We start from the raw sequence: 19290 nt of genomic DNA on the forward strand, positions 1-19290 counted from the left end.
ACTGACTGTGCAGAGTTCATGAACGGACTAAAGGGGGCGTGGCTTACCTTGTTTTTTTGGTTACCACTGCTACATGTGGGTGGGTTCACACAACAGAGCGCACCACACCACCCACTCTCTCTCTCTCTCTGTCTCTGTGGTTCCTTCGACTCTTTTTCTTCTTGTTGAGGCTGTCATGTCCACTCCTATATCACCTCCAGTTGATCTGAATGAATGAAGGTGAATTTGCGGTGTAACATCCTCATTCAGGTCAGAATTTCCTCTGATAGTTGAAACTTGAGGAGATTTTTCCCTTTCATCATTTTCTCAACACTTGAGCGTCTGTGAAGGCTGAATTGTCCTTATTGCACTAGAAGAACAGTGATTAGTGATGAAACACAACAAGGACAGATTGGTTTAGAGCCATTACAGACCATAATGTGTTTCCTTATGAACGTCACATGTTGTGTTTCCACTGCAGGACTAGAGAAGGCCCGGCAGAACGAACCAATCTTTTATTTTAATCCTTCCCACGCTGCTTCTGCCGGTTCCCAGAGCTCCTTCGTCCTCGCCACAGACCTCCAGAGTGGCTTCGTCTTTGTCGTCAGCCTCTAGTGGCTGAAAACGTTGTGTATCAGCAGCTAGAGGTGAAACTACAGCGTCAGACTTAGAAGCGTAGAGCGGCTGTGTTTGATGTGCTGGGACCGAGACTGACTTTGGTTTGCATGTAAGCAGATGTGAGTACATCACGGTAATATTGCATCGTGGCGATCCTTCTCCTTCTGGACCCGCCACCAACCTCAGCACCAGGAAAGTTGGAGCATATTGAGCAAATTAGCATATTGTATTTGTGTATACAAACAGAAGAATATCTGGTATTTTTTTAAACCTGAAATCTGTTGTTTCTCTGCCTTAACCAAACCACTGAGTGCAGCGACATGACGTACAGAGACTCACAGTTGCAACACAAAGAAACGTGAAGTCTTAATTCACTGGTGGTTTTGCAGTTATGTACTTTGCCGACATTGGATCTGGTGAAGAAGAACCACCTCTTCAGCGTCGGTGGAGGACGGTCGTCCCGCCATGTCATCAGAGGAAAACAACCTTCAACCTGTTTGTTTCAAATACCATGTCTCTGGGAGAAGTAAAAGAGGAACTGAAGCACTTTTCCAGTGCAAAGTCAGAGTGTTGTTCCGCTGCTGCTTTAAAGGTCATGTAGGAAATATCCTTAAAGGTGAACAAGACCTTTTGAATCCTCGATTAATTTTCAGGCTTAAACAAACTCAGTCATCAAAGAGAAAACAATCAGGCGATGAAGGTCTTTAAAACTTTTCAAGTCTTTTACTTAAAAAACAACAAGAACTGCTTATTCCGTCGCACCCGACAACAATGAGTCGATCTGTTGCTTGTATATGAAGATAAAGGTGAAGACGGCGACAGGTTTGTCAACACTGATATTGAAACTGAGATGGAATGATTCGTCTGTGGTTTTCCTGTGAGCTCTAGTGACATGAAACTCTATTCAAAGTCATAACAGCTCTGTCGCATGTGGTGTGCTCCTGTAAATTTACAGATGAAGCATTTGGTTTTCATAATGAGACAGTTCTTTCTCAGAAATGACGATTATTTTCAACGATTATTTCGTCCTCGCGCTGATGGAGAGTCAGGTGACGTGACATTTCTGAAGCTTCACAGCAAAAACAGAGTTGCAGCATTCTGCAGGATCCAGGTGGACTGATTTTAAGGCCTGTCAGGGTTCAGTGCACTGGGTTTTGGGGGTTTTTAGGGTTTTAGGGTTTTGGGTTTTTTTAGGGTTTTAGGGTTTTGGGGGTTTTTAGGGTTTTAGGGTTTTGGGGGTTTTTAGGGTTTTAGGGTTTTGGGGGTTTTCAGGGTTTTAGGGTTTGGTTTTTTTTTAGGGTTTTGGGGGATTTTAGGGTTGCAGGGTTTTTTAAGGGGAACAAACTTGACGTGAGCCCCTGATCCTCCTCTGATTCAAGGCTGGCAGTCACTGTGTCCTCAGTACGTTTTATAATGAGTATCCTGGATAACTACTGCAGAAGTGATTAAAAAGAGACTGGATAATATTAAAAGCTGATGACCTTTGGACTCAAGAAGTCCACATGAAACAGGAAGTGAACATCTGGATGTTATTTGTAAAAACAGTATGATAGGGAGGGATTGTTGTGGATAGTCAGAAGTGTGAGCGCAGAATAACAAGCAAACACGACCTGAGGCAGCAATCAAGACAGTAATGAGTGAATTGCTTCATGTGCAGCAACACGTTGGTGTTTTGTCAGCGTCAATTAGACAACAAGCCGGACGTTGTTCATTCTCTAGAGAACGGATGCCACACAGTAATTTACCCCCTGCCACACACACACACACACACACACACACACACACACACACACACACACACACACACACACACACACACACACACGCCTTTAGTAACTCTCCTGATGATTCATACTCCAAAGAAAAATCCCTGCTGTGTGTGTTGGTGTTCGAACCTCACAGCTACCTTCACTGAGCTGCTGCACCCCGACACACCGTCACAGCAATCCTCTCAAAAACAGGACTGTGTGATTACTTTGTGGGTTTTTCTTTAAGCCTGCAGTCACATTTTCATTAAAGTCAACCAGACAACAAAAGAGACAAGAAGAGCGCTCTGTTGATCAGGCTAAATATAGCAAATCAGGGGACGTCTAGAGTTGAGATACCTCAAAGCATCATAACTGACTAAATATACTTTCACGTGTATAAGGGAAAGTTTTACATCCTCATATCTGAGATGCTGGAAACACACTGGTGTCATTTAATTAGTGAAGCCTCCCCACATTAAGGCAATTTACCTGAAAAGCACACATAAAGCAAAGTAAAAGATATCATTAAATAACCGTGTAGTTAAAATGTGATATTGTGAAAACCAGATTAGTTCACAAAGTTCTAAAAGCAGGAAAATCAGGAAGACAATATCATGAATAAGCACTCAACAATCAAGGCAAAATCACAGAGAAGGAAGAAAAGTGAAACATGTGAAATAACCCTCGAGGTGGTCGGACAACATTCAGACGCCGCAAGAGACCCAGCGAGGGAACCTGTGAACAGAGAAGAGAAACAGCCACTGATTTCCTGTCAGACGCTGCAAATAGCACAATGCATGCATTCACATCCAGTCTGCAAGTAGTTTGAGGCTTTAATGTTAATATGAAACCCGAATACTCATTTCCTTTTCTACAGCATTATACCGGGTTTCTGAGGTTTTCACACCTTTTTTTTTGTCAAATTGTATCCTCCTCTCCATCTCCTAAGTTACAAACATCTCATGTCACTTGTATGAAACTTTTTTGCTGAACTTTGCTGAACTGGTAGGCCAAAGATGGATGGTGGAGCTACAGGTGCAGACCAGATGCAGATTTCTGTCTGTGTTTCCACAGGTAGCCTACACGTTGTGGGTGGTTTTGAGGGACCAGGTTGTTTCAACGTGTTAGATAAAGTTCCCTTCAAGTACATTTTGAAGTGCATTGAGTAGACTTTGGAAATATACATAATTCTATAAATAGGGGAATGGCGCCATCTTGCTGATGAGGTGGGTGACTGCAGGGCTCCTGTACAAACTCCACTGTCTCGTCACCTGTAAACAATTGCTGAGTCTCAATTCAGTATTAAATTACAGGAAGTTGACTTTACTTTCACTTTCAACTTTTTTTTTCTTTCTATCACACTGATGGCGCAGCAGAAAGTTCCGCCGGTGAGTAAACACCACTAACAGAATCTAACAGAACCCATCTAGTCAGTGAAGTGGACCTGAATATATGCAGCGTGTCGGTACCAGTGCAGGTTCGGTTCAGCTGCTTGTTGTCAGTAACTTCACGCAGCGAGCTGCAGACAGAGTTTTGTTCGATGATTCCGCCATTTTAGACGATCTGCGCCTCAGAAGAAGCAGGAAGAAGAGTCAAAGTAAAATGTAGAAACGTCATTTATCTTCTGTTGAATAGAGCCTGAAAAGTTATTTATGTGACATATACATAAAGAGATTTCCACCTCTGATCTGCTGTCACTGACGGTACATTTACAACTGACAGCGGTTGATGTATAAGTATTTAAGTTAAACATGTGTACTCGATAGTTACTCTGTTTCCCAGGACAGAAACATAATGAGTCTAACACTGTACCACTTTACAGACTGTGGGATAGTCATTTAATCAGGTAATAATGAATGCTGATCACTTTTCTTCGTGAAAAACTGTGACGAAGAAATTTTTACACACATGAAATTTTCCCTCTGCATTTAACCCATCACTAGCTGCACAGTCTAAGTACACACACACACACACATTGCAAGCAGTGGTCTGAGAGAGGAATAAATATTTTTAATTTAATTCTCGTCACATGAAACACAACAGATCTAAACCTTCTATAAGGCATGTGTTGTTTTATATGATATAACATCACACACACAAAAAATATATATATTCATCAACATCTCATGTGTGACATTTTCAAGAGCCCCAAGACCCTTTAGTGGGTCAGAACATGTGCAGAATTAGATCAAATCTCCAACAGATTCAAGAAAATAATTAATCCACAGAACTCAAACAACACAATTATCTGTTGTTACATTCCAACCTGTACAAGTTTGCAGCTGTGTTACTCAGATATTACTTTTGTGTGTCATTAATTACAGTAAATGATGACATTTATTGTTACTGATACAGAGAACTGTTCACCTTAGGAGGGTTGAGTTTGGCTTATTTACATCTTCAAACTGGTTTGATATCAGGCCTCAGACTGGACCTGTAATACTGAATACTGTTGTTGCACAACACTCAGCCTCTCCCAAGAGGAACATGATGAGAGTAAGTTACAGACTGTGGTGTCAACTGTTCTGAAGTCTGTGGTAGATGCATAGAGAAACACTTGATATCAACTTCTGATGAGTAAATGCCTCCAGAGAATAATAAGAACACTTCAGAGAGCAAGTTTACCATCAACCATCAGTCACACGAGGTAGATGTGTTTGGTTTTCATGTACAGCTGTCACCACAGTCTGACCACGAAGAGAGATTTGTTGACTTCATGACCTTTGCTTCTTAAGTTCTCACAACAATTCAGCTGAACTTGTCTTCTTCTAGTGATTGTCAGACTTTAATCCAAACCAAATAATGAACAGTATGTTTTTATCCATGTCTGATAATGATGATTTTGGTGATTTTAACATATTACAGGACAGTCGGTGTCTCAGAGCTCATTGACTTCAGAGGACACAAAGCAGCAGCACTGACACAAGTAAGTATTCAAAGACATTAACTCAACAAGTTCATCGGCCAAAGCCACTAAAGTCAAGAAGTCTACGGTCTGAATCTGCTGTGTGGAAAAGGTCATGAGATAACCTGTCTTGTGATCCGACACTACATTAATGTTGGCTAGTCATTAGTTAATTATGTCTACTTTATTGTAAAGGAACCTAAATTCTCTTTATTCTCCTTCAGCAGAACGAGTCTCTGATGTTTCCAGCACATTGACATCATGGCGGCTGCAGGATCTGGTGAGTTTTCTCTCACTTTCTACACTTTCTCTGTCCTCAGACTGTAACCTGTTAAGAACTAGCCTCTATTTTGTGTCTCTGCTTGATAGTTAACTGAATGTATCTCTGATCAATTAAATATGATAAAGGGAACACTTGAAATATTTGTTCAGATGTGTCAGTATAAGTATATATATGTCACTGGGTCCAGGTGAATTAAGTTGCCACACAGCATAAATGGAAGATTGTTTTTATTTATTACAGATTTAGAATTGATTTTTTCTGAGGCATGATGCAGCTGCAGCTCCAAATCTCTAGCAGACCATTTGAACACTCTGACACCTTTTGTGCTAATAAAGTGTATCAGAACAACATTAGAGAGGTGTAGAGAGGAAACGAAAATTGGAAACGTCACATTCCAAGGTGGTTTGATTGACGAAAATTGGAAAAGAGATCTCAGTAGTGTCTCATTCACTTTTCCTAGACAACTATGAGATCTATGTGAGACCAAAGTAAGGCTGTGGCTGATTTCTCCTGTTTCTCAATTGTTTCTCCTGAGAAACAGGTGCAGAAAATCTCAACTTGGGCTCCCTGTAAGTTTCAAAGGAGATCTCATCAAGCTCTCAATGAAGTTTCAGAATGTCTCCACAGTGCTGGAAAGGAGCAAGGTTTAAGTGGTAAAGTCTCAAGTCTCACCTATTGCTCCTAAGGAATTTTAGGAGAAACAAGTGAGAAATGTTTGAGACCAAAAAAGACTACAACGAGACTGAAATGAGAACTCTCATTGAGCTCCTTTATGGCTCCATAGCCATAAAGGAGCAAGCTTTGAGCAGTAACATTTTCCTCTGGGCAGGCACAATCTCCAGATGTGCCATTTTACCAGTTTGGCACATCTTGGCCTCAATCTGAGCCATTTAAAATGTCTCGGGTACCAAACTATATCCATCCATCCATCCATCCATCAGTTTTCATCCGCTTATCTGACCGGGTCGCGGGGGCAGCTGCCTGAGCAGGGACACCCAGACTTCCCTCTCCCCGGACACTTCTTCCAGCTCTTCCGGGAGGATCTCAAGGCGTTCTCAGACCAGCAAGGTGACACAGTCACTCCAGTGTGTCCTGGGTCTTCCTCGGGGTCCCCGCCTGGCGGGACATGCCAGGAACACCTCCTGAGGGAGGCGTCCCGGGGGCATCTGAAACAGATGCCTGAGCCACCTCAGCTGGCTCCTCTCCATGTGGAGGAGCAGCGGCTCTACTCCGAGCTCCTCCCGGGTGACAGAGCTCCTCACCCTATCTCTAAGGGAGCGCCCCGCCACCCTGCGGAGGAAACTCATTTCAGACGCTTGTATCCGGGATCTTATTTTTTCGGTCATGAACTCTCGGCCAAAGTTCATGACCATAGGTGAGGGTAGGGAACGTCGATTGACCTGTAAATTGAGAGTTTCGCCTTTCGCCTTACTGCGGCTGCCGCACCGATCCGCCTGTCAATCTCACGCTCCATCCTTCCCTCACTCGTGAACAAGACCCCAAGATATTTAAACTCCTCTACCTGAGGCAGTAGCTCTCCCTCAACCCGGAGGGGACAAGCCACCTTTTTCCAGTTGAGAACCATGGCCTTGGACTTGGAGGTGCTGATTCTCATCCCAGCCCCTTCATACTCGGCTGCAAACTGCCCCAGGACATGCTGGAGATCCTGGCTTGAAGGAGCCAACAAGACCACATCATCCGCGAAAAGCAGAGATGAAATCCTGTGGCTCCCGAACCAGACCCCCTCCGGCCCGTGGCTGCCCCTAACCCTAACCCTAGAAATTCTGTCCATAAAGATAATGAACAGAACCGGTGACAAAGGGCAGCCCTGCCAGAGTCCAACATGCACCGGGAACAGGTCTGACTTACTCCCGGCAATGCGATCCAAGCTCCTGCTCCGGTCATACAGGGACCGTACAGCCCTTAGCAGAGGGCCTCCGACCCCCCTCCCGGAGCACCTCCCACAGAATGCCACGAGGGACACGATCGAATGCCTTCTCCAAGTCCACAAAACACATGTGGACTGGTTGGGCAAACTCCCATTACCCTCGAGCTCCCTGCGGAGGATATAGAGCTGGTCCAGTGTTCCGCGGCCCGGAAGAAAACCGCATTGTTCCTCCTGAATCCGAGGTTCGACTATCGGCTGAATTCTCCTCTCCAGTACCCTGGAATAGACTTTCCCAGGGAGGCTGAGGAGTGTGATCCCCCAATAGTTGGAACACACCCTCCGGTCCCAATTGTTGCCGCTCGCTTGGCCTGCCAGTACCTGTCAGCTGCCTCAGGGGTCCCCCGGGCCAACCAGGCTCGATAGGACTCCTTCTTCAGCTTGACAGCATCCCTTACTTCCGGAGTCCACCACCAGGTTCGGGGAATGCCGCCACGACAGCCACAGCTCCGGACAGCCAGGGTTTGGGTCTGCCAGGCCAGGTCTGTCCAGCTTCCTCCCCTGCCACCAGATCCGACTCACCACCAGGTGGTGATCAGTTGACAGCTCAGCCCCTCTCTTCACCTGAGTGACCAAAGTCGATCACTGACCTCCAGCCTAGGGCGTCCTGGTGCCACATGCACATATGGACACCCTTATGCTTGAACATGGTGTTCGTTATGGACAAACTGTGACTAGCACAGAAGTCCAGTAACAAAACACCACTCTGGTTCAGATCGGGGAGGCCGTTCCTCCCAATCAAACCCCTCCAGGTAACACTGTCGCTTCCCACGTGAGTGTTGAAGTCCCCCAGTAGAACGACAGAGTCCCCGGTTGGAGCACTCTCCAGTACCCCTCCCAGGGACTTCAAGAAGGCCGGGTACTCTACACTGCTGTTCGGCCCATAAGCTGAGACAACAGTGAGATCATCTCTAGCCGGTACCGCTCAACCTCTCGCACCAGCTCAGGCTCTTTCCCCCCGAGTGAGGTGACATTCCATGTCCCCATGGCTAGAATCACCATCCGGGGATTGGGTCGCCGGGGCCCCCATCTACAACCGCCACCCAAATCACACTGCACCTGCCCCTTCTGGACTCTCCTGCAAGTGGTGAGCTCACTGGAAGCGGGCCCACGTCGCTCCTTCGGGCTGCGCCCGGCCTCCAGGTGGTCGCCTGCGAGCCCCGACCCCAGGCCTGGCTCCAGGGTGGGGCCCCGGTGACACCAATCTGGGCAATGTACGTGTCCTTGATATTTTCTCTATCATCAGGGGTTTTTGAACCAATCATAGTCTGACCTGTCACCTAGCCTTGGGAGACCCTACCAGGGGCATTAAGCCCCGGACAACATAGCTCCTAGGATCATTCAGGTGCTCAAACCCCCAAACTATATATTTCACCTATATGTTACCATAGGTGCTCATAAAGACACCCAATTGAGTTCAGCTGGGGCTGAACCGGTGAGGTCAGATCTATCTGATCTGATTGGACAGATGACTTTCGAAGGCAGAATTCCAGGTAGAAGCTGTTTGTGTTTTCCCGCAGACCATGTCTCACAATGTCTCACTGACATGGTTACAGTAAGTTACAGTGTGGGAGGAGTGAGGTTTACGGGCTTAGAGTTCTGGATGTATTTACACCTTTTCTTTTTTAAGTATATATTTTTGGCCTTTTGGAACAGATACAAGAATAGGGTCATGCTTAAGTCATGACAGGAAACAGGCTGAGAGAGAGGGGGGAGTGACACGCAGCAAAGGGCCCCAGCCTGGGACTTGAACCCAAGTCCACTGCAGTGAGGACACATTCTCTGTACATGGGACGCTGCTCTACCCACTGAGCTAAACAGCATCCTGTATAAAGCCCACAACTGTTTGTGCCATGCGTGTTAACACAATATTCCTTTCCAACATCTGGCTATAATGTGTCTCCAAGGTGGTTTGATTGACTAGATTTTTGTGTTGATTTATACTCATACTTCCTATTTCAATGACGATGAGTTCATATCTGTTATAAATTGTGCCTGCTTCAGTAATCAAGACTAAAAAGCCACAAAAAAACATTAAAACAAAGTTTTCTGGATCAACTGGCTGATGCCATGGCAAAGTAAAGCCCACCACTGTTTGTGCCATGCGTGTTAACACAATATTCCTTTTCGGTCTAAAGGGATAAGTAGGGTTCATCTGTGTTTTGTGTTTTTATGGATGGTGATTCAGGTGCCAAGAGGCGCAGCAGGAGCCCTGAACATGAACGTCCCGACTGTGAGTCAAGTTGTGAGAACATATTATTAAAACAACAAATGCAGTTATCAGGAACTTTGTGAAGTGAAATGCCTGCTTGACAGGAGTGTAAGGTAGTAAAGAAAAACTATTAGTTGTATCTATAATTAACCAACATGTGTTGGATTTTACAGTCGAATGGGTTACCTAGGCTGTTGTATCTGAGAAGTACAGAGGTCATAAGGTCATAAAGCTGTCATGTCCAGAAAGAAGAGAGCTGCAGTATTTAACAACAAACAACATGTCCCAACAACTGGTCCACTACACACAGTCAGCAAAACCATAATGATGATTGTGCTGCACAACAAACCACACATATTTCTGCCATATTCTTACAGAACAGCATGCGTTACCCAGCGATGACCATTGTCATTTGCAGATAAAATTTAAATGAAAAAAATAAGTTAATAATCTTTTAATAGTTGAATAGTTGAAATTGTTGTTTTTTTTAAATTTTGTTATAGTTTTTCCTGACTGATTTGAAAATCATGACATAAAACATGGGTTTTGCCTTTTTTAGGGTAAATATACCAAATGGCAAGTGTACAAAATCACAATTAAAAATCTCAATTCAAACTAAAATCGAAAACTGTGCAACTTAACATTAGTAAGATCAAGGTGTAATTATTTTGTAAGAGAAAGATGGTAAATGACAGTTTTTAACAGAATACATTTGAATGATGCCATTGTTTGTGCCTCAGTCAAAGGACAATTGATTAAACAATGTGTATATTTCTGTATCCTGCAGTTAAAGATGAACATCAACCACATAAGCGCAGAGCGAGCAATGACAATCTGCCACCTCACAGTGAGTCAAACTCATCTGAGTCAGAATTATTCTTGTGTTTATTTAGAATTCACTTTGTCTGATGGATGATCCATCTAAGGGTGCAGGAATGATATTAATGTAAACTGTACAACAGATCTGTTATCACATGATCTTCGGTCTAAAGGGATAAGTAGGGTTCATCTGTGTTTTGTGTTTTTATGGATGGTGATTCAGGTGCCAAGAGGCGCAGCAGGAGCCCTGAACATGAACGTCCCGACTGTGAGTCAAGTTGTGAGAACATATTATTAAAACAACAAATGCAGTTATCAGGAACTTTGTGAAGTGAAATGCCTGCTTGACAGGAGTGTAAGGTAGTAAAGAAAAACTATTAGTTGTATCTATAATTAACCAACATGTGTTGGATTTTACAGTCGAATGGGTTACCTAGGCTGTTGTATCTGAGAAGTACAGAGGTCATAAGGTCATAAAGCTGTCATGTCCAGAAAGAAGAGAGCTGCAGTATTTAACAACAAACAACATGTCCCAACAACTGGTCCACTACACACAGTCAGCAAAACCATAATGATGATTGTGCTGCACAACAAACCACACATATTTCTGCCATATTCTTACAGAACAGCATGCGTTACCCAGCGATGACCATTGTCATTTGCAGATAAAATTTAAATGAAAAAAATAAGTTAATAATCTTTTAATAGTTGAATAGTTGAAATTGTTGTTTTTTTTAAATTTTGTTATAGTTTTTCCTGACTGATTTGAAAATCATGACATAAAACATGGGTTTTGCCTTTTTTAGGGTAAATATACCAAATGGCAAGTGTACAAAATCACAATTAAAAATCTCAATTCAAACTAAAATCGAAAACTGTGCAACTTAACATTAGTAAGATCAAGGTGTAATTATTTTGTAAGAGAAAGATGGTAAATGACAGTTTTTAACAGAATACATTTGAATGATGCCATTGTTTGTGCCTCAGTCAAAGGACAATTGATTAAACAATGTGTATATTTCTGTATCCTGCAGTTAAAGATGAACATCAACCACATAAGCGCAGAGCGAGCAATGACAATCTGCCACCTCACAGTGAGTCAAACTCATCTGAGTCAGAATTATTCTTGTGTTTATTTAGAATTCACTTTGTCTGATGGATGATCCATCTAAGGGTGCAGGAATGATATTAATGTAAACTGTACAACAGATCTGTTATCACATGATATTAGTTGATAGAGTTGATTCAGTGATTTAAGTAATTGTCATTCCAGTGTCTGAGCTGAGGGTGGTTCTGCTGGGGAACAGCTGGTCTCAGAGGAGTTCAGTGGGGAACTTCATACTGGGAGTGACTGCGTTTGCCACCGAGGGAGAACCACAAAGCTGTCAGAAAGTCGGAGGACAAGTAAAAGGGAGACACATTGTTCTTATCAACACCCCAGATCTGCTGCGTCCTGACATCACTGTAGGAGAATTGAAAGAACATGTAGATACCTGTGTGAGATTCTCTGCTCCTGGTCCTCATGTGTTCCTGCTGGTTCTACAGCCTGAAGTCTTCACTGAGCAAAACAAACGGAGGCTGCAGTCAATCCTTGAAAACTTCAGTGATAAATCATTTGATCATTCACTGGTTCTGATAGCACCACCCAGAGAGGAGAGTCCAGGTTCCATGGAAGGATGCCTGCAGAATCCACATTTGAGAGACATGATCACAAAGTGTAGATCCAAAATAATGTGGCCTGTTGACCATCAACAGCTGTTCGACCAAATGGACAAAATAGTGCAAGAGAGCAAAGAACCTCATGTGACCCATGAATCTTACAAAGATGCAACATCTGATTTACCTGGTGGTCCTCAAGGCACAACACAAGGAGATGGACTCCATATAGACTTGGGTCCTGTCAAGGCTGCTGGTAAGTACGAGAGCTACTTTAACAATGTGGTGATGAGCAGAAGTCATCCCTGATCAGATTTGAACATTCAGTCAGAGTTCTTCAGTTGATGGTGTTATCTTTTCATAGGGCTGAAATATCTGTCGGGCACAGAGCATTCAGTAAAAAAGCCACTCGCCCGCTGTGAGTATACCTGGAACTGATAATCATGCAATTAGAGGTGACATTGATTTACTGGAATTAATACTGATGATTCTGTTTTTCAACAGTCCTAAAAAAAAATTCTCCATCACACACTCCCTCAACTGTGGAAAGCACAAGCAACCAGCGTAAGTAAATTAAATAAATCTAGAATGTGTAACGTGCAGTGGGCCATAACAGTAGTAACACACTACAGTAATGTGATTACTTTCACAGCCTCCATGCCTGCAGTAGCCATGGCCAGAGGCATTATGTTTTCTGGTTGTTCATCTGTCCCATTCTGAAACAACAACAGTGCACTCAGTTGAGTTTAGATCTTCTGGTGTGTCCGACTGAACAGTCCAACTTTAATGGAATGACAGGGCTGTTATCATTATGCCACAATCAAACATCTATGCTCTTCTTTTCTATGTGTATGTGACAGCTGCCAACTCTTACACATTGAGCATGAGACAAATACATTTGACACAGATCTCATGCTACACATGCGATCGAGATGTTTTGCCTTAAGTTTGTTTGTTGGAGTCGAAATCACGCAAGAACAAGCACTGCAATGAGCACTTTTGTGAAGTGGCTAATCACAATCACTTTGTGGTTGAGCAACTTGCCAAGTATGATAATGTTTGGCTGTCATCTTTCAAACCAAATCAGTTTCAGGGAAGTCATTCGCCGTAACATATTACCAAACACATTATCTGATGGGGGCAATTAAGGACCTGGACACTAGATGAAGGGTGCTGGCCCCCAAGAAAGGTTGATACCTACTGCTATAGGTGATCAAACTGCAAGCTGTGGTGTAGTGTTTGAATTTGGCATCACCTACCTGTTGCCATCAACCCTAATGTGCTCCACCCCTTCTTTTTCAGCACCATCTGTTTCAACACCTACAGTCAGGATTGTACTGATGGGGAAAAGTGAAGACAAAATGACAAAGCTGGGTAACTTCATCCTACAGAGTCAACATTTTAATTTACCAAAACATTCCAAACAAGTGGTGTACGCCTGGAGAGAGTGGAAGGGAAACTATCTTAGTGTAGTTAAAACTCCAGACATGTTCAGTCTGTCTGTGGAGGCAGTTAAAGAAGAGATGGTGAAGTGTTTCAGTCTGTGTCTCCCTGGACCAAATGTTCTGCTGCTGCTAGTGAAGCCCTCCAACTTCACACAGAAGAACAGAGATACACTGAAGTTCATCCTGAGTTTGTTTGGTCCAGAAGCTTTTAAACACTCGATGGTCATCACCACACATGAGTGGAAGGAAACTAGCACTCTGCATCAGCTCCTTGAAGACTGTGGAGGAAGACGCTACAACATGTCTGAAGACAACCACGGGTCATTAATGCAGAACATTGAGAACATTGTGCTTAAAAACAGAGGAGCCTTCCTCACCTTCAGTGACGAGACCATCAGACCACAGTCTGAACACATCAGACCAGCTGTGAACCTGGTTCTGTGTGGGAGGAGAGGAGCAGAGAAGGCGTCAGCAGCTGAGGCCATTTTAGGTCAGACAGAGTTTCCCTCAGTCTCCAACTCATCAGAGTGTGTTCAGAGTCAGGGAGAGGTGTGTGGACGTTGGGTTACTCTGGTGGATCTGCCTGCCTTGTGTGGGAAACCTCAAGAGGAGGTGATGGAGGAATCACTCAGGTGTGTCTCCCTCTTTCATCCTGAGGGCGTCCACGCCTTCATCCTGGTCCTACCTGTGGGTTCTCTCAACGATGAAGACAAGCTAGAGTTAAAGACCATCCAGGACACATTCAGCTGTCAAGTCAATGACTTCACCATGATTCTGTTCACTGTGGACTCAGATCCTGCAGCTCCAGCTGTTGTTGACTCTGTTAGCAAGAACAAAGACATCCAGGAGCTCCGTCAGAGCTGTGGAGGAAGATACTTTGTTCTCAACATCAACAACAAGCAGCAGATCCCAGAACTGTTGAACACTGTGGACAGAATTAAACCGTCCTGCTACACAGCTGCAACATTAGCACACGCACAATGGGATAAGGTCATCAAGCAGCAAGCTGAACTTGAGAGTCTGAGAAAGAAAATCAACATCACTTGTAAGTACTTTGAATTTAAATGTTTTTTCTTTGTTCAAAAGCATTTGTACTTTCCAGTCTTGATACTACATCTTAGCAACTGTGAATATTTCAAATAACTCCAGATCTTATTATTTTGCAGCTGCTGAGGAACAGAGTCCAGCGTGTCTCAGGATCGTGCTGATTGGGAAGACTGGCGATGGAAAAAGCTCTTCAGGAAACACCATCATAGGAAGAAAGGTGTTCAAAGCTGAATCAAGCCAACATTCAGTTACCAAACATTGTCAGAAAGAAGGAAGTGAAGTGAACGGTCAGCCTGTGTTTGTGGTCGACACTCCCGGTCTGTTCGACACAACTCTGAGCCATGAAGAGATCAATAAGGAGATGGTGAAATGCATCAATCTTCTTGCTCCAGGACCTCATGTGTTCCTGTTGGTCATGTCAATTGGCAGATTTACACAAGAGGAGAAGGAAACATTAAAACGTATCCAGGGAGCCTTTGGGACGAATTCTGAAAGGTTCACCATCATTCTGTTAACTGGAGGAGAAATACTAAAACATGACCGTCTGTCCATTGAAGAGTACATTGACAAGAAATGTGATGATTCATTTAAGAATTTGATACAAGACTGTGGAGGAAGATATCACGTGTTCAATAACTGGGATGAACACAACCACACGCAGGTCGATGAGCTGATAACCAAGATTAACACCATGGTGAAGACAAATAGAGGCAGCTGCTACACTAATGAGATGCTGCAAGAGGCCGAGGCAGCGATACAGAAAGAGACGGAGAAGATCCTGAAGGAGAAAGAAGAAGAGATGAAGAGAGAGAGGGAGGAGCTTCAAAGAAAACATGAGGAGGAAATGAATGAAATGAAAAGAAGACTAGAAGAACAGAGAGCACAAATTGAAGAGGAGAGAAAGGTGAGAGAAAAACAACTTGAAGAGAAGGAGAAAAGCATCGAGAAAGAACGTGAGGAGAGAAAGAAAGAAGAGGAAAGCAGAGAAGAAGAGAACAGGAAGAGAAAACAAGAGGAAGAGATTCAGAAACAGGAGTGGAAACAGAGAGTTAAAGCTTTGGAGCAAAAAATAAAATCAGAGGCAGAATCAAAGGAAAAAATTTACAAACAACTGGAGGAGAGCAGAGAAGAGATGAGAAGAGAGCGAGAGAACGAGGAGAGAAAACAAAAAGAATGGTGGGAAAAACGATATCGAGAAGATGAACAGAGACGACAGGAGGAACAAGAAAGACTGAGGAAGCTTCAAGAAGAATATGAACAAACAAGAGAAAATGATGAAAAGAAGAGAGAGGAAGAGGATCAAATCAGAAGAGAACAAGAGGAAAAAGAGAAGAAAGAGTTTGTGGAAAAAGAGCGAGCAAGAATTGAAGAGGAGAGAAAAGTGAGAGAAAAACAACTTAAGGAAATGAAGGAAAATATTGAGAGGGAGCGTGAGGAGAGACAGAAAGAACAGGAAATGAGGGATGCAGCAGACAGGAAGAGAAAACAAGAGGAAGAAAGTCAGAAACAGGAGTGGAAACAGAGAGTTGAAGCTTTGGAGCAAAAAATAAAATCAGAGGCAAAATCAAAAGAAAACATTAGCAAAAAACTGGAGGAGAGCAGAGAAGAGATGAGAGAAGAGCGAGAGAACTGGGATAGAAAACAAAAAGAATGGTGGAAAAAACGAGATGAAGAAGATGAACAGAGACGAGAGAAGGAACAAGAAAGACTGAGAAAGCTTCAAGAAGAATATGAACAAGAGAGAAAAGATGATGAAAAGAAGAGAAAGGAAGAGGATCAAATCAGAAGAGAACAAGAGGAAAAAGAGAAGAAACACATTGCTGAGACCTACGAGAATAAATTGGTGACTCTGGAGAAGAAGTATGAAGAAGAAGCCAGAAAGAAAGCTGAAGAGTTTAATGAATTCCAGAAGAAATACACCAAGGATATTGCAGACAAGGAGAGACAGCATAAGGAACAATACGACATCTTAAAGGCACTTTCAGCCCACAGTGAAGGACAAATGAGGAACAAACATTATGGTCAAATTTCTGACCTGGTGAAATGTGTGGCTGAGAAGAGAGGGAGTCTGGAGAAAATCAGGGCTTTACTGAATAAACAACAAGAGGAAATGAGCAAGCAGAAAAATGAGGAGGCAAAGAAAAATCTGCAGCAAAAACATGAAAAAGAAATAAGTGACTTGCTACAGAAACTTTTGAATCAAGCCGACACATCAAGCTGTCCGATTTTCTGAGGAGATTTGTTTCCATGTGAACATCACGACAACTCAGCAGTTTCAGTTTCCTTTATCTCCTTTCATTCGGTTTCAGTAACTGAAACTTTTGATGGTAATACTTTGCTGTGGATTATACTGTTATGTTTACCAGTGACACAAAAAATACAAACATTACTTCTGTCTGTTGATTTTCATTGTCAAGAAATGTGAAATCAGCAAACTTGTTGAAATGTGTCATTTCCAGCCGTCACAGTAACATTTAGTGTAACTTGGTCCAACCTTGTGACTTTTCTACCATTAAGTTTTTGTAAACGAGCTTTGTGATTCTATACAATGCTAACCTGCAGGTAACCATAGCAACAGAACTGATGCTTCAGCCTTTGTTTGCAGTGAAGTGCAGAACCATTTTTCTTTTTTTTTTGTTTAAATGTCAGATTTGTTAAAATACTCACACAGTTTTTGAATGTGATCATGTTGATGCTGAAACAAACTTGTACTGAAGTTTAACTAACCGACTAACTGTTTTATTTTAATTGAAATTACAACTGAGGCGAATGGTGGGGCAAGATGAGACTCATTCTGTCCCAGAAACATGCAGTTTTTCCAGATCTAGATATATTTTTGAACATGTTCAACATGCTTGAGTCACAGAAGACAGAAAAGTGAATAAATTAACATTAATTCAAAACCTGGCATCAGACATTAAGTTGTCTTGTCAGGAACGCCCTTTCTGGGTTTTAACATTTCAAATTTATCCGTAACAGTTTTTCTCATGTGGAAGTGTGAGTCTGTGATTCATTGTATAAGTTTTCAACAAAATATTTTTTTCTCCTGTTATTTTCTTCATCTTATTGAATCAGGCATTAAGAACAATACATGCAGCTTCATGCTGAAGGAGAACCTCAGGTTTATTTTGGACCTGTGTTTGTGTATCTGCTGCCCTCCTCTGGTTCCATGATGCATGTTGTTCCTCATCTCCCTTCAAACTTGAACATTTTCCATGAGACTTATTATCTTGATTTGTGATTAATATGTGCCATAATTTGATTTCCTTTTCATTACACAGATGTTGTGTGAGTTCACTTTGTCCTTTTAGATAAGTTGTTTTTTTTTAAATGACAGAGGCCTCCTACATAGCTCTCTGACCATTTTGTTTATATTTTATTTGTTTTATTTTGTTTGATTATACAAATATACGATGAAGTCATAATGTTGTCAAATTTTTATCAACTTTAATTTTTAAATCTTCCAACCTGCTGTGATGATCAACCAACAGAATGTTCAAATAAAATCTGCTCATATTGAATCTACAAGTTCAGACATGATTTATTTTAGATATTCTGCTGAAAGAAAGATACATATTAAAAAATAATCTGTATGATGGAGAACATCACATGACCAACGACTTAACAAAGTGAAACTAAACTTTGAGGCTGATGACTGACCTGAATTATAATTGAGTTTGGATTCCTAAAATAATGGTTCATACAGTTTTGACCACTATAACATTTGCCAAATTGACATGCTTACAATCAATTTACTGTAATCTGTAATAATTTTGGTGTGAATTGGTATACATTTGGTGAAATCAGTCATGATGTGTTCATACAGTATATACAAATGTATTTTTTCTTACTTTAAACAGTTATGTATACTTCAAAAAGTGAAACAACTCCACTGACTGCTACAAGTAGGTATCTCTTAAAAGTAACTTGCTTTCTGTGCTAAAACTTATCCACAGACCTCGAAGGAGTGTAACACTGGTTACAATATGACCTTAGACATGCAAAAACACAAGTATCATTCAACTTTGCCAAACCAGATCATTAGCTTACTTTCTTTGGCTGAGCTAATGTTAGCCCGAACCCTCAAGTCAAGCAGATAAACAGCCTTCACAACACATTACACTCTAATTCTTTGATGCATCGCATTTGTAATATATATTATAGCACAAATTACATCTTAGAGACCATACCACACTCGTTGGATGATAATTAAAAGACTATTTCTCTTACCGTTCTCTCGCTCTCTGTTCATAATCAGTAAGGACGCCGATTAAGCAATACATTACACAAAAAAGAAACTTCCGCTTGGGACTGGATTGCATATATGGCGGTGCCCTTGTCGGCCATATTGACTGCAGAGGCAAATATATATATACATTTTTTTAAATTAACGTCCAATTCGGCAAACCGGAAGTGGCGTGACTTTGCCTCTGTATATTTACCTAGTTTCAAAGTCTTATATTTCATTAGTTTTATGACAAATTGTGACTTTCTTGATTTAAGAAAATGTATTTTAAATTCACTTACATCATATGTGTGATTCATGTCACAACTCAAACGGAATTTAAAAAAAAAAAAAAAAAAAAAAAGGATTTTAAAGTTTTTTTCTGAAATGTCCAAACCGGAAAGGGCG

General features: G+C 42.1%; 1 protein-coding gene and 1 long non-coding RNA gene across 9 annotated transcripts; one reads left to right on the plus strand and one right to left on the minus strand.

Annotated features, from left to right (window-relative positions):
• Nucleotides 1–3658: 3658 nt before the first annotated feature.
• Nucleotides 3659–18178, plus strand: LOC119026988. Of its 4 annotated transcripts, none has more exons than XM_037111760.1 (12): nucleotides 3659–3733; nucleotides 5211–5271; nucleotides 5475–5530; nucleotides 9655–9711; nucleotides 10478–10537; nucleotides 10733–10777; nucleotides 11544–11603; nucleotides 11783–12421; nucleotides 12530–12583; nucleotides 12670–12729; nucleotides 13468–14655; nucleotides 14777–18178. In XM_037111760.1, the coding sequence occupies exons 3-12, from the start codon at nucleotides 5512–5514 to the stop codon at nucleotides 16888–16890; spliced, it is 4296 nt and encodes a 1431-aa protein (XP_036967655.1). In that variant the 5' UTR covers nucleotides 3659–3733; nucleotides 5211–5271; nucleotides 5475–5511; the 3' UTR covers nucleotides 16891–18178. The 4 variants fall into 4 exon arrangements, with proteins under 4 accessions (XP_036967655.1, XP_036967656.1, XP_036967658.1 ...); XM_037111761.1 differs by having other exon boundaries at nucleotides 3660–3733; nucleotides 9667–9711; XM_037111762.1 differs by having other exon boundaries at nucleotides 3712–3733; nucleotides 5478–5530; nucleotides 9667–9711.
• LOC119027042 lies at nucleotides 11620–19183 on the minus strand. Of its 5 annotated transcripts, XR_005077276.1 has the most exons (6): nucleotides 18888–19183; nucleotides 13988–14048; nucleotides 13425–13502; nucleotides 12353–12540; nucleotides 12003–12189; nucleotides 11620–11891 (listed from the first exon to the last, which is right to left on the minus strand). It is a non-coding gene; the product is annotated as an uncharacterized LOC119027042 (long non-coding RNA). The 5 variants fall into 5 exon arrangements; XR_005077278.1 differs by lacking the exon at nucleotides 13988–14048 and having other exon boundaries at nucleotides 18888–19181; XR_005077275.1 differs by lacking the exon at nucleotides 18888–19183 and having other exon boundaries at nucleotides 13988–14126.
• Between the last annotated feature and the right edge of the window lie 107 nt (nucleotides 19184–19290).

Source organism: Acanthopagrus latus, chromosome 10 (genome assembly GCF_904848185.1).
Source record: "Acanthopagrus latus isolate v.2019 chromosome 10, fAcaLat1.1, whole genome shotgun sequence".
Taxonomy (NCBI): domain Eukaryota; kingdom Metazoa; phylum Chordata; class Actinopteri; order Spariformes; family Sparidae; genus Acanthopagrus; species Acanthopagrus latus.